Here is a 16341-nt window from a genome sequence, read left to right as displayed (position 1 = left end):
ACTATGGTTAGAAACAAAAATCTCACATTTGTACTATTGAGACCACAGTTTTCCACCAAACTAATGTCCATTCCATGTGTTTCTTGGCCCAAGCAAGTCTCTTATGTAATGGTATCTTTGCAACAATTCAACCATAACAGCTTGACTCATGCAGTCTCCTCTGAACAGTGGATGTTGAAATATGTCTGCCACATGAACTCTGAGAAGCGTTTATGTAAATCGACAGTTCCTGCGGCTGGTAATTCTGAGAAAATGTATCCTCTGCAGCAGAGGTAGCTCTTGGTCTTCCTTTCTTGCGATAGTCCTCATTGGAGTCTGTTTCTTCAAAGTGTTTGATGGTTTTGGAGACTGCACTTGGGGACACATTTTAAATTTTGGATAGGCTAACCTTTATTTCTTAAAGTAATGATGTACTGTCTTTTCTCTTTACTCAGTTTACTTCTTTGAAGTGTTTCTTGAAATAATATCGATTTGTACAGTAGTTGTAGTAGCACTAGCAGGGTTATTGACTCTATACTCACCCTTTCCTCTGCACAAGACAACTGATTGTCTAAAGCACATTAGGAAGGCAAGAAATGTCAGCAATGAACTCTTGACAAGGCTCACCTGTGAATTAAAAACCATTCCAGGTGATTACCTCATGAATCTGTTCATGAGGCAATGAGTTTTTTTAGCTGTCATCAAAGATAAATGTAGCTACTTTCAACAATCTAAAATATAAAACCTATTCTGGGTTGTTTAACACTTTTTTGGCATACTAGTTTCATAGTTTTGATGTCTTCAGTATTAATGTACAAAAAAAAAAAAAGAAAGAAAAAACGCTGAATCTTCCTTCTCATGGTAACATTAGATGTCCCTAATCAGTTCACCAATTCGAGTACTCTTATCCTCTGGCAAATCTTGATAGCCTGCTTTCGGATCATATGCACAAGTAGAGAATGAGCAAATTTGCATTGCTCTCAGAATCCTCAAAGCAGCTAAGGCTGATTTGCCAATCCCTGATCCTTATTAAGCCGCGACCTTATCGAATGCTACTCCAGGCCTTTAAATAAATATGGGCAATTTAGCTTCAACTGAATCATCCAAGAAAAAAACTTGGGTAGATAAACATTCGAGTTCATTTGGAAATATTTTGAAAGTGTAAAAAACAGCAAAACGCCAGCACTGGTGCCGTACAATGAGCTATAGATATCTCTTTAGCTCTCACAGATGTAACGCTAATCGACTGTACCTGTATACTGTCACTTAATACCTGAAACATTGGAACTGAATGAAGGAACAAGTATAATTGAGTTTAACTGCAATTGTAATAAAAACCCAAAGTGCTATTGATCAGTCTTTTTTTTATAAATTGGTGGAATATTTAGAAATAAAAGCTATCACAAGCCAGGTTTGATCAATGCCTTTTATCCTGTTGCCTATAAATTATTAAAGCGATGACAGCAGCTCATTAATACACACCCTATATGGACAAATGTTTATTATAACAGCAAATTACTGTTTTTTTTTAATGTCCCATTCCACATTTAATTTCAGTTTGCAGTTATAATAACCTCCACACTTCTGGGAAGATGTTCCAATGGATTTTGTGGAGATTTTTGCTACAAGGGTGTTAGTAAAGTCAGAAACAGATGTAGGTGAGGTGAGGAGGCCTGGGGTGTAGTCTGCATTCACTGCAGACTACTGACTAATTACTAGTATTAATGCATATAATTGAATAGCCTCCTCTCTTGCATTATTTCCTTCCTGCCATTATTCTCTCATACTGATTCAATACAGTAAATGAACACTGAGTGACATTAAGATTGCAAAAGGGCTACAGATAGAACAGCAAGCTCTCTGAACAATCATCAGATTCAAGTTATGGTTACAATAAGACCGCATAAACATGCTGAAATTCTCAATTCCTTATTAAACTGCGGTGTTCGTTTTTTAATAATCTTTCTAGTCGTCCAATTTTCTATCTATGCAACTAAATAGCTCTGAAGAACTTCAAAAGTCTTCACAAAAGAAATGTACTACTGCACAAGACTTTATAGCACAAATAATTCAATAAGTACACTGATTGCACAAATAATACTGCATAACTGAGTTACATCCAGGCTAATGTACAGCATGAGCAGAGTCCGTACAGTAAAGGAACATCACAGCGCCACAAGGTGGAGTTATAAACACAGACGATGGAGAAGCACATTCAGGACATTTCATTCTAATGCACTTTACAGAGAATGGATTTATATATGAATGCGTGTGGATTTATATTTGTCTGTGTGTAATTTATGCATTGTTTTACACTGGGCCTGCTTTATGCTTTACATAGTCTTTTATACAATGGTCCATAAATGCACATTAACAAACCAAAATAATATTAATAAATAAATCAATAGCAAACGAGAAGACATAACAATAAAGCTTGAAACCACAACAACAAATCAGTAGACATAAACATGGTAAAAAAACAACAACAGCAAGTCAGAACGCATAAAGATACAAACAAGAACGAGCTGGAAGTCGTAAAAGAACTGAAAATGCAACAGAAAACTCAGAAAGCAACAGCCAATGAGGCATGAAGGCCAAAAAACGCAATAACAAACTGGCTGCAGAAAACTGAAATACATAACAGTAAATCAAAGGCTTAACCAACCCAAACACACAGCAGCAGCAAATCTGAAAACACAAAAATAAGCCAATGAAAATTAAAAACAATAATAAAAAAACCCAACAAACCCAAACACACAGAAAATCAGACAACACAACAACAAACCTAAAAACATTTAAAAGCACAACAAGAGGAACAACTTATTTAACATCACATGCTCATGGTTGATGCCTAGTCAAAATTTAATGAGTCTATTTTTAGATATATTGCCAAATATGTATATAATATTATATAGCAACTTTAATATTTATTTTAGTTTTGAATTAATGCTAATGTGTTTGTTGTGGCATTTTGATTTGTTCATGCGTTTTGCACTTCCAGGCCACCGAATTATTACTTTAAAACATCAACAATTGTACTAATAAAATTATATATAATATTTTTTGAAAGAGTGAAAACAGAACAAGCGCCATGTTGATGAGGCATTGGTTTACCGAGTAAAGAGTCAAAACAATCCATGGTAGAGAACTAAATTCTGGGAAATTTGGTATCACGTGACCTGGTGAGATCAGAATAATATCATCAGTGTTACAAATTAACCTCAGTCACTACAGTCCATGTGAAATAAAACAAGGCTATGCTAATAGACGAATATTTGGTCATCCAATTTTGTAATGTTTATACATACAGTGTGCGTATAAGTGAAATACCAGATGATTAGTCTTTTGAAACCTGAAGAGATGTTTGACGGATATTCGTTCAAAATTGCTGTAAATTCCCTCACAGCAGAAACTCTTAATGGTTTTAATTCAGGTAAAGTGTACAGCTGTCCGTGACTCTAGGAGTTACAGTATTTGGTGAAAATAAGTTCTCTGTTTTCAAGGGCAGCAACAAGGAGGAACAGGTAAAGGTGGTATCATTATAGAAAGAACTTGGGTTCTCATGTAGGTTTCATCAACTTTGCCCAGATTCCACTCACCTAGATGGTGGTGTATTTAGTTCTGACTGAGTGGAAAGGATCTATTATGATGTCTGAAGTTACCAAAGATGATCAAAGCATTGTCCTTTCAAAACTACTGGAGCGAGCTGGACTATCTCTAGTTGTTAGACGCATTATCTGACGGTGCTTCAGTGGTCCGCTGCTTGGGACACAAGATCTTTGTGAAAGCCCTTCGGAAGCTGCTGTGGCAGAGAGGGTACAGGAATGGGTTGATGGCTGAGTTGAGCCACAGCAGCCAGAACGTCACTTCGTACCAGTGGTGTGATACGCAGTTCCCCCTGCAGGCAGCGCGTATGATCATCAGCAGCGTGTACGGCGCCCAGCACACAGCAAACACGCACACGATCACAGCTAGCGACTTTGCGATCTTCTTGTCCTGAATCAGGCGCGAACACTGAGTGCTCCGAAGGGTCCGTGTGTCGGTGCGTCCTGCCGGCGTCGAACAGTTCTCACCTTCTTTTTCCGCCTTCTTCTTTTTCATGAGAGAGCTGCGGCAGATGTTGGAGACCAAGCGAAGCCTTTCGCGCTTGGGAGAGGTCATGGGACGAATCTTGGGCAGGCATGAGTCCTGCTGGTAACGGAGCCTTCTCTCGCGAATGCTGAGGTATATGCTGAGGTTGAAGAAAGCCACGGAGAGAAAGGGGAAAAAAAACTCAAGTGTGGAGGCAGAAAGCAGGAAGTACCAAGTGTGGAAGAACTCAGCAAAACACTCGTCTTCAGGAACATGGCTCTCTCCAGTCACTGCTTCCCACAGCAAGATGGCTGGGCCGTACAAAAGGAAAGCCAGAACCCACACGGCGGCCATCTTGGCGAGTGCGCTGCGGGTCATCCCTTGCCTCGCCCGGTATGACACCTTAAATCATAAATAAGAGCAAAAACAAGAGAAAAAAACATTTGTATAAAACACTAGAACTAAAATGATTTAACTGACAATCAACATGCAGTATCTCACAAAAGTAAGTACACCCATCAGATTTCAGCAACCATTTTAGTGTAATTTTTTAAGAAACAATACTATAGAAATGAAACTTGGATATATTTTAGTCAATGTGCAGGTTGTATAGCAGTATAGATTTACTGTCCTCAAAAAATAACTCAACATACAGCCATTATTGTCCAAATAACTGGAAACAAAAGTGAGTACACCCTCAGTGATAACAGCTGTATGTGGTGTAACCATGCAAAACCACACGTAGTATTCGTTATTGTTCATGTTTTTGTCTGCTTTGGTACTTTGAGTACACTTCTCTCATACTGACCACTGGATGTTCAACATGGTACCTCATGGTGAAGACTCTCTGAGGATTTGAAAATTTGAATTGTTGCTCTCCACAAAGATGGCCAAGAAAACCAAGAAAATTAATTAATTAACCCTAACCCTTGCCTACAGTCAAGCATGGTGGTGGTAGCTTCATGATCTGGGGCTGCATGAGTGCTGCTGGTACTTCTGAGCTGCGATTTATTAGGGGAAACATGAATTCCAACATGTACTGTGACATTGTGAAGCAGAACATGATGCTATTCCATTCAGAAACTGGGCCGAACGGCAGTTTCCCAACAAAATAACGACCCCAAACACACCACCAGGCTGACAACTGCCTTTCTGAGAAAGCTGAAGGTAAAGGTAATGAAGTGGACAAGTATGCCTCCAGACCTGAGCCCTATTGAGCACATGTGGGGCATCTTCAAGCGGAAGGTGGAGCAGCAACATGCGTCTAACATCCAGCAGCACTGTGATGTCATTATGGAGGGGTGGAAGAGGATCCCGGCAACAACCTGTGCAGCTTTAGTAAATTCTATGCCCAGGAATGAATGCAGTGCTGGATAACACTGGTGCTTATACAAAACACTGACACTTTGGACACAGTTTTGACATGTTCACTTGGGGTGTACTCACTTTTGTTGGCAGTTATTTAGACAATAATGGCTGTATGTTGAGTTATTTTCAGAGGACAGTAAATCTGTACTGATATACAACCTGCACATTGATTACTCAAATATATCCAAGTTTTATTTCTATTGTATTGTCCCTTGGGAACATATAATAAAACGGTTGCTGAAATGTGAGGGGTGCACTCACTTTAGTGAGACTGTAAAAGATCCAGCTTTTTTTTTCAAGGGGAAAAATATTTAAATATCGACTAAATTGTTAGGAATTTTTTTATATGTGTATATCTCATTAATGCAATGGTCCAATCAACTAATTAGTGTTTCCAAAAGTTGAATGTTCACACCATACATTTATGATCGTAATAAAGCGGATATGTCAAATTGTATATGACAAACACAACTTGATTCAAATATTTCTAGGATAAATATTTTCAGGTCTTTTAAAACAAGAGTAAAAAAGGTGATAGAAATCGCAAAATATTTCATTATCAAGCTATTTTAATCACTAGGACTTGATTTGTTTATACTTCTGCCTAAGACTCAGTCAAGCATGTTAACTGGTTGAAAATCTTTATTTCCTTTAATATAGCTTATATTACTTATAATGGATATGAATATAGTTCATTTCAAAATAAAACTGCACAGTTGAGTCAATATAATGTAGGTCAATGAGTGCAATCATTTCCAAGTAATGACCAGCTGAGCGTAACAGGTAAACAAATCCAACCCAGATATCATGGCATCCCTCATCAAAAAACTGCTGATTCAGCTGATGGGTTTGTGCAGGAGCTTCTCAGAAATCTTCTAATCATAGAAATAAATTAGTGGAACACCCCAATGAAACGGATAACTGACTTAACAGTAAACACTTGGGTACAACCTATAACACATCAGTGGCAGGACAGGAGCTAGTTAGTGATTTTTAGCTATTAAAAAACTTCTTCATGTCATCCAACCACAGGATTACTGTATTAATAAGACAACAAAGGACACAATTAATGTATTGTTACATGTATTTTGTAGAACTAACCCGCAATGTATTTTTGTACTGTCAATATTTTAATGACAGCCATGCCCCTAGGGTGGTCAATAAAGTCTGTGAAAATGCTGTCATTATTGTCAAGATCTGATATGTTATAGATTTGTTTTTGTTTTCGTTTCATTGTGTTCCACGTTTTCCCCCACCAGATGTCGCCAGAGTGCTTCCCAGTCCCAGATTAGCTCCTATTGTTTCCACCTGTATCTTGTTAGCTCTGAGTTTATTTAAAGTAGAGGTCGACCGCTAATCATAGCTAGTTTGGCTCGTACTTGCCGATAACCGATTAATCAACAGACTGGTTTCTTTAATCCACTATCCATTTTAAAAATAACAATCTTTATGTAAAATAAAAGCAAATGTAATTTTTTTCTCTGGCCTTTGTGAAGACATTGAAAGATGCCCATTTTCAACATGACTGTATTTGTCAATTTGTAGCATTACTGACGGTAAATTAACTAGAACTATGAATTAGGATGAATGAGGTACAGCATGTAGTCTCACGTGTTAAAACAAACAGTACGTCCCGTTAATGATTGCCTATAATGGCTGCTCTCGAACTGTATAATGACAGAAGACCATCTCAGGCGCTCCAGTACAGACGTAACCCCGGAAAAACTATCAGTATGGATTTCTGCAGAAAAATCAAACAACTTGAGAAAAGTTCCTAAAAGACTTAAAAATGTATTTATTTTTATAGGACTTTATTTTGTTCTCCCTTTCAAATTTCTTTTTTTTTTTGGTTTGTTTTTTGAGAATATATTTGCTGTTTTATGTTTGGTGCCTTTTGGGCATTTAACCTCTTGCCCACATGGCCAAAATCCTGAGCATCCACTCTCTGCATGTTTAGTGGTGACATTTGTTATGCACCACCTATTATTTTTCAGCCAGTAGCATTATGGAAATGTATATTTGAGGCACTTTATCATCTATAACTTATCTTTTTAAACAATATTAACTTTCGATGATGGGCAGTAGAGCCCAAGGTGTCTTCTTTCCAAAGATATCTAAATTGTGTATGTAGCCCACTTTTTCCAGGAACTGTTAATATTTACATTTTGGTAAGTCATTTTCATCCGAGTCCTGAAAGTGGTGGCAAAGACTAACAGGTTACAATTAAAAACAAATGTGATTTTCTGACATAATCACAGTTTGTCTCTGCATTAGGGTTCACACACCTCCCTATGGCAGATTCTAGAGCTCCTGCCTTTCATGTAGCCCTGACCCTGAAAGAAGCTGTATTAAAGGCAGGCCCCACCCTCTAATAGGGCATGTCCTGACAGTACGTGATGTCAAATATAAACTGTTACCATAGAACCATAGTAAGGCTAGCAAGCTTCTCAATGGCATGCAGTGGTTAAAGACAAAATGCAAGTGCATATACTCAGCATGTTGTGTATTAGTGAAAAGTTTATCATTGTACTTGGTGTCCATACCCAAACGGAGACAACTTGTATTAGAAATAGTTGAAAATTTACCGGGAACACAAAAGCATGGAACAAGTATTAGGTATTGACAGCAACAGACAGGACAGGGGTGGAGACAGAACAGAAACCAAAACAAATATACATAGTCATAACAAACAAAGACAAATGATATAAAGTCAAAACATAACCAATGAATGCAGCACTTGCAATGCTGAGAAACATGGGAATTTGAGACACGCTGTACTGCCAATAAGCATGAAAACATAAACCGTTCCCATACTGGCTACTAATATTTCATTAGAGCATGTCTAGAGACTTCGATAGTGAACTTAATAAGGAAATTTATAAAATGCATGTAATTGCTGATAATGTGAAGCTTTCTGTGTGTGTGTCTCTCTTGTCAAACCTTAAACTGTAATGTTGGTTTCATTTTTGGCCTTCTCTTCTGACCTAAACTCTCAATCACAAACTTATACTTAAATATAATTTCGTCCCTAAAGATATATTAAATTATTCTTAATAATCTATTATTAAATACATTCTTGTATACAGGTTTCTTTTGCACATTGTAATGTTACATATTATACAGTAGGTTTACTGGTGGCGCTATTTTTTTGTTTTGCATTTTGTGTCCCACACTGTCTTTTGTCTGCACTATTTGCACTCGATCCACTTTATGTGGTGAGGGCACTTCCTTTAGTCCTAAACTCTGTGTTCCGTTATGTAGCTCTATGTAGTGTGATGTAGCTCTATGTTCTTCATGTAGCACCAGGGTTCTGGAGAAACGTCTCATTTTACTGTGTTCTGAATCAATGATATATGGTTGAAATAACAAAAGCTTCTTGACTTGAATTTAATTTCAGTGTTTTTCTTGGGTATAAGGAGTGAGTGTATATCTAATCAGGTTTTCAGCCAACACATGACATGTTGCCTAGGTCAAAGAAATCTGCTGTAAGGCCTTCAGAAATTAGCACTTCATGTTGCTTGAAGCTGCTGCTTCAACCAATCAGATTGCAAGTTGCTGACTTTGGGGCCCTCTAGAAGGCGTCCAATCACATCAGCATTTTCACGTCCTTTGATTGAACTAGCTAGAGCTTGTAACCCACATGTGTAGCAAAAGCTCAAATATATTTGTTGGTTTAATTGCTGTTTGTTATTTCCACAATAGCTGACAGATGAGAAAAAAATTATACTTTTAAAGACATTTACAAGACGGCCCTTTCGAAAAAAATGTCGTGAGGACAGCCAAAACAGTTAAGCTTTTTCATGAACCATTTATACTTTTTACATTTTTACCCTTAGAATTTGCCCCAAAAAATTTGCCCCAGGAAAACCGTAATGTATGGGAATTTTTTTAAAATTCACAAAAAAACGGGTCATTTTGAGGTTAATATCGATGCTTCTGCTAAAAATGATGTATGCGGGCAGTGCAGCTGTGGCTACAGTGAAAGAAGACTTGTTCAATTGTGTTCTTTGGGTTTTCTTGCTTTAATAATGGCATTCATTTTCACTGTATGAGATTCCTGTCTGTTTGTGATGCAGCGCTTTGATATGCTACGTTTCTCTATAATATTGATGTTTTCTGTAGCCGTGGTGTTTTAATGATGGTAATAAGATGTGGTTTATCTCGGGTAAGACACCAGAGAATTCACAGCCCACCACTGTTTTTTTATTTGTATTTATTTCCTAACCTCTCTAACATACACTATTTGATAAGATATATATATAAAACTTTCTTTCGGCTTCTCCCGTTAGGGGTCGCCACAGCGGATCATCCTCATGTTTGATTTGGTACATGTTTTTACACTGGATGCCCTTCCTAACGCAACCCTCCCCATTTATCCGGGCTTGGGACCGGCACTAAGGCTTGTGCAACCCTAATGGCTGGGGTTGGTTCCCTGACCGGGGATCAAACCCGGGATGCAGCGGTGAGAGCGCCACATCCTAACCACTAGACCACCAGGGAACCTATTTGATAAGATATATATATATATAAATCTAAGAAACGCTGTACTGCCAATAAGCATGAAAACATAAACAGAAGCAATATTGGGTTTGTACGAATGAGTTAGTTCCCATACTGGCCACTAGTATTTCATTAGAGCATGTCTAGAGACTTCTATAGTGAACTTAATAAGGAAATTCATAAAATGCATGTAATTGCTAATAATGTAAAGCTTTCTGTGTGTGTCTCTCTTGTCAAACCTTAAACTGTAATAGTTTTATTTTTGGCCTTCTCCTCTGTTTGCACCAGGTTGCACTCGATGTAGCTTGTGTTGTAGCTTTATGTTATTGTTTAGTGTAGCACCAGGGTTCCGGAGCATTTATCCGGGCTTGGGACCGGCACTAAGGCTTGTGCAACCCTAATGGCTGGGGTTGGTTCCCTGACCGGGGATCGAACCCGGAATGCAGCAGTGAGAGCACCGCATCCTAACCACTCAAAAAGCTGCTCAAATTCAATCCTAATGTAATTACTATAAAATCTTCATGACTAGGTGCCTGTCCATAGTTGGATGCATTGCATTGCAGTGTTAAAGAGGACAAGATTTTATAGTGTGTATGCCAAACAACATGAAATGACATAAGAGTGACACACACACACACACACACACACACACAAAGGGAAAGTAAAATCTCAAGCTGTTGATTGAAGAGCTCTCGAATTAGAGCACTCACTCTCGAAAGCTCCTCCTAATGACTATATTAAAGAGCCACAGCTGCTGCGTGCCGAGTCGGCATGTTACCTGATGATCACTGGAGACGGTTTGGACGCTCATTCATATTCATCACGTTTACCTGACCTTTACGAGCTGGGGAGGCGCCATGGCCTTGGGATTTTAACATGTTTTGACCACAGAGTGCTACAATGCCATGTGCTGTGTGATAACGAATGCGTGTGGTGCTCCCCATGCAGATGATGACTCGAAACAAGTTTTTGTCAGTAGATGAAAACCTGATATTTTAACACTGTTCATTAATTTATCTTTTAAAAAAAACCAACACTCGTTGTTTTTATTTAGGGACCAGGAGTCTGGTGATCCATTTAACACTAGGCATTAGCTGGGACTCTAAATGGGACACCAATACATCATTGGGTTCCATGGTAGGTTTTTTGAAGAAAGGAGGAAGCTGGAGATCCTGAGAAAATCCTACAAGTTCTGGGTCAAATTAAGGACCCTGGTGCTTAAATGCTGTCAGTTATGCTTAGCCAATATATCAGTGAGGTTACTAGTTAATATATTTCACAAAGATTGGTATGTGTTTATTGAACATCCCATTCCACATTTAGTTACATTTTAGGAAGAACCACATATGGCTGGAAGTTAGATGTCCCAATATATTTTTTTTGTCTATATACTGTATCTTTACTCATCGATCATTTCTTTATGGACTCCTACAAACTAATGATACTTTTGGTACATGCCCACTATAGTATCCTTCACCCCAATCATAATGATAATACCATTGCCACATCCTTCCATCCAGAACTTATTTGGCTTGTCCCTCTGGGGGAAATTATCTACACACTGCCTATTACAAAAGGAACATAATTTTTCTGTACTGGGAGGTGGGAGTTTAGTGGTTGCATCCAAATGTGAGTTGAAATCCCAGCCACACCAAACTGGGCCCTTGAGCAAGACCGTTAAAACCATACGTACTTAGCTGTATGAATAAGAATAGCCATCCTGGATGTCATAAATGTAAAAAATAAAATAATAGTAATCTACAAAATAATCTACATTATTACTAGAACAAGGACCTTAGGAAACGGTTCAGACTACAGATCAAATCCCGGTAATAAATAAATATCCAAATGTATTATGGTCTAGCAAATATGAAAAGCATATTAATCCTAAAATTAATTTTCTATAAAGGGAAGAAAGTATATAAACATTTTTTGACAATTTGAGTACAGGTTTGTGATGATTTTAATTTAGATTATTAACGGTCAAAATAATTGATTTGTTGTTTTGAAATTACTGTTAAAAATATCATTACAGTTTATTACAGTCTACTTAATATTAATAATGATGGCCTTAAAAATACTGGTATAGGTATCAGTACTGATATCCATCATACTGGACTTGAAAGTGCTTGGTATCAGATCACAAAGAAAATAAGTGGTCATCCCCACTAGAAAAAGACTGAAATAAACAAGGAAGATACAGTACTGGTAAGAAACACTCCTAGGGGAAAAAGTGTTAAATGCTTGAAAGTTTTCAAAGCATTTATATGACATGGTGAAAATGAAAAATGGATACATCACTCTCCACACCTAGTTTCTCAGAATTCTGAGAATCCTTTGAGACTTTTTTTTTTACGAGCAGTGTTACTAATGTTTGGCATCAGTTTATTTGTTCCCAAAGGTTTCACAAAGCACTTTATTACTATGAAATAATTACACAACTGTGAGATGATCAGCAACATTTGTGTTTGGATGATAAAATCATACATATTAAGAGGTTCTACCCGGACGAAGAGTCCTTTAGAGATTCCCACTAGTTAAAAAAAAAATACATTTTCGCAGCTCAAATTCAAATGTATTCTTACACAATTGGAATATATATATATATCCAGGTTGCACTGTGTATATATATATATATTTTTTTTTAATGCCAGCCAAGATATAGAGATCTGTCTATCTATCTATCTATCTATCTATCTATCTATCTATCTATCTATCTATCTATCTATCTATCTATCTATCTATCTATCTATCTATCTATCTATCTATCTATCTATCTAATCAAGGAAAATAATGTTTTGCCTTTTTTAAGTTGAAGGCACGCAACTGCTATAAAGCTCCAACCTTAACCCTATTTGAACACTGACTGCACCTCAGGCCTCGTCACCTCACCTACATCAGAACCTGACTTTACTAACAGCCTTGTGGTTGAATGAGCACAAATCTTTACACTCCAGTGGAACATATTCCTAGAAGATTGGAGATACTTATGGAAAAAAAAAAAACAGGGACTAAATGTGGAATGTTAAAATCACATCCTAATCATATAGTCAGGTGTCCACAAACAATGTTTTTTAAATATATGATTGTTTTTCACTTTTTCTAAACGTAATATTTATTCTCTTGAAATCTGGTTGTTGAACAATATATTTTATGTAAACAGTTTATAAAAATTACAAAAAATGTAATCTTGTGTAATGTATGTCATACTGCAGACATCTTGGATAAAAAACTGAGGAGAAGTGCTCACTAACACAGATTTTGACAGCTTGTGAACAGTATTTAAGAGAAATAGGCCTTTTGTGTATATAGAAAATGTCTTAGATCTTTGAGTTCAGCTCATGAAAAATGGGGGCAAAAACAAAAGTGCTGCGTTTCTATTTTTGTTCAGTGTAATAAGACATACAATAAATGCTAAACATGTAAAGATAATAAAGGTAAAAACAGTGAGACAGTGAGGAATGTCAGCACTGACTTTTTCCCCCTAAATGGAATTAAAGAGTCGCATGGCACAGGGGAGGAACAACCTTAGTATGTTAGTGGAACAGGGCTGAAGCTGCTCCTCTGCCTGGAGATGATGCTGTGCAGTTAATGCCGTGGATTGTCCATGATTGACAGGAGCCTGCTCAACACCCATCGCTCTGCCACGCAGAACTCGACAGTCAGGTTGTCGAGTTCTGAGCCCACAACTGAGCCCGTCTTCCTCACCAGCTTGTCCAGACGTGAGGTGTCCTTCTTCTTGATGCTGCCTCCCCAGCACACCGCCACATAGAAGAGGTCACTCGCCACAACAGTCTGATAGAACATCAGCAGCAGCTTTTTGCTTAAAGGACACCAGCCTTCTGAGAAAATACAGCCGGCACAGAGCGTCCATGTTAGCAGTCCAGTCCGTTGTATCATCCAGCTGCACTCCCAGGTATTTGTAAGTCTTGTGAAAATCCATATCCATAGAATAGATAATCAGATGCAACCAAAGAACAAGAAGCACAAAAAGCACACAAACACACACTTGTGGCGGCACCGCAAGCACCTCTATAAAAAAGATGCCCACATTTGGCCCCCCGAAGGTTGCCACCCTCCTCCTGAAATTCCCACACTTCAAACTGTGCAAGTATGTGCTTCCTGATATAACTATTTCTGTTTATCAAATTGCTCAACTTTTTGCTGTATAATTAACCAGTTTGGATTTAAGCCTTGATAACCTAAGAATTTATCACCCGACTGGGACCATTGCTCCTCGTATCCAGTGTTTTGATAAACTGAGTCAGCTAAGACTTTCTGGGAAATATCGTCATATTTCAGCTGTTTGACAGGCAGTAAATGTGTCGAAACCTTCTTTATCAAGCTTTAAAAGACAAAGTACAGATATTTTTATAGGTTAAACAAAAAATATTCCCATCACAATTACAATATAATATATTATTTTCATTTTGGTATGTATCGACTAATCACCTCCAAACAATTTGAAGTGCTTAAGTGTTTTCAATGTGCACCCACAACAAACAATGCAAACAAAAATTCTTCAGAAGCAAAGTTACTCGATAGAAAAACAGCCAAATGAAAATGTTTACAAAATCTTCCAGTAATACAGCTCAGCCACTGAAGCGAATCAGATAACAGACGCCAAGTCAAATTCCCCCTGTTTATTTAACAACATTTCTTTTGCCCTTTTTTGGATTTTATTTGGATTTGATATGAAATGACTGAATTTCACCTCATTTACAGAGTGGTGCTGGTACACAGGACATTTTGGAACTAGGAGTTGGCGACCCTGGGCAATTGTTCGAAACCAGTGCGAGCTCGTTTAGAACCAGTTGGAGAAATGGAGTGTCGTTATTTCCAGTTAGGACATCATGGTCGTGTCCTGTCTGCTAATTTTGAAGAAACAAGTTTAAAAAAAGTCCCCAGGTGGTGTTCGAATGCACACCAGAGAATATCGAGGCTGTTCGAGTTGCCATCATGAGGAGCCCTCGCGGTTTCGTTCCACAACCTGCTTCATTATCATTTTTTTTAAATTGCACTTAAAATATCACCATTTTTATAAAAGGGTTTTACAACAAGGCTCGTTGCGCAAAACTCCACTGCTCTGCTCACGGGGTCGCACTGGTTCCAAACAATTGCTGATGTTGCAAAAATATCCTACCTTGCATATTAAGATATATGATTCATAATTAAAATAAATAATCAATATACAAGGACGGCGTTTCAAAAAAACATTTCAGTGATTTATTGCCCAGTATATGTTTTGAAAGCAATTGGTCTGGTTTAAATGGTCATGCAAACATTAACCAATAATGTCATTCAGTTCACGGCTTCAACAAAGGCCTAAAAAAACTCGTTTTGCTAAGAATATGAATATTTGAAATTTATAAGCGTCAGTTTTAATGTCTCACATTGGGTTGCTTTTTAGGTCCGTTGCATGTTCATGTTTCAGCCAAGGTGTCTTGTTGATTCTGACTGCTCTTGCATCATAATAAAGCACAGATTTCTGTTTTTTTTTTTTAAATAAAAAAGCAAAGTATGCATGTATGGTAGACCTCTATTTACTTTAGAACTTTGTTCCCTCAGCAAATTAGACTTTTATTATAGCCTGCAGCTTTGACGATCCTCTTCACTAACTTTCCCAGAAACTCCACTACACTCAACAAGTGTCTGCCTGGAATATGAGCTGTTATCTGGCACGAAATCTCGTTCCTTAAAATAGGAGACTGATGGATCGTTTCCCACTTTAAGATCCCTGCGCTGATTTTTCCTGGTCTCGTCATTCGTTCGCTCATTAATCAGGTTTCTTGTCTCTTCGCTAATGGTACAGAATACAAAGCAGCATCCAGGAGACTGTCATGTTCGGCGTGTTTCTTTCCTGCGGTGCTGCGTGCTCTCGGGTACTCTTCGGCCCCTTTGATTGAAGCTACGATTGAAAGTAGAGTGGAACGCATAAAGGCAGAGTGTGCGAGATCAAACAGTGCACGCTTCCAGATTAAAGGCTGAAGATTATTTTTGTGGGGCTTGAATCCACTGTTCTGATTTTAAGTGTGTGTGTGTTTGTTTGTGTGAGAGAGACAGAGGGAAAAAAGGCGAGAGAGAGAGAGAGAGAGAGAGAGAGAGAGAGAGAGAGAGAGAGAGAGAGAGAGAGAGAAAACTAAAGTAGACTTTGTCAGGGCGACTGGGTCATCGGATCAGACGGCACTCCTACGACAGCTTTGAAGCTTTTGTAACACTTCTGCGCTGTATTTACATTCTTACTGCATCAGTCCATTAGATTAGTGGGTGGCCACTTACATTAACATAACATTAACATGATGTATTTATACACACACACACACACACACACACACACACACACACACACAAATTGTTGAGTTTGTTCTCCCTCATGTTTTAAATTAAATGACACCAATATGGTCTGTGTCTTAAATGTAGCAT

At 38.0% G+C, this 16341-nt stretch overlaps 1 protein-coding gene across 1 annotated transcript in view; it reads right to left on the bottom strand.

Annotated features, from left to right (window-relative positions):
- Positions 1 to 1595: 1595 nt before the first annotated feature.
- The window catches only part of LOC124387785 (histamine H3 receptor), a 34823-nt gene continuing 20077 nt past the window's right edge, over positions 1596 to 16341 (bottom strand). Inside the window, exon 3 of the mRNA XM_046852348.1 lies at positions 1596 to 4452. Coding sequence (XP_046708304.1) covers positions 3697 to 4452 — 756 coding nt within the window. The 3' untranslated portion in view covers positions 1596 to 3696. The remainder of the gene's footprint in view (positions 4453 to 16341) is intronic.

Source organism: Silurus meridionalis, chromosome 6 (genome assembly GCF_014805685.1).
Source record: "Silurus meridionalis isolate SWU-2019-XX chromosome 6, ASM1480568v1, whole genome shotgun sequence".
NCBI lineage: Eukaryota > Metazoa > Chordata > Actinopteri > Siluriformes > Siluridae > Silurus > Silurus meridionalis.
This window is presented reverse-complemented; position numbering and strand designations above follow the sequence as displayed.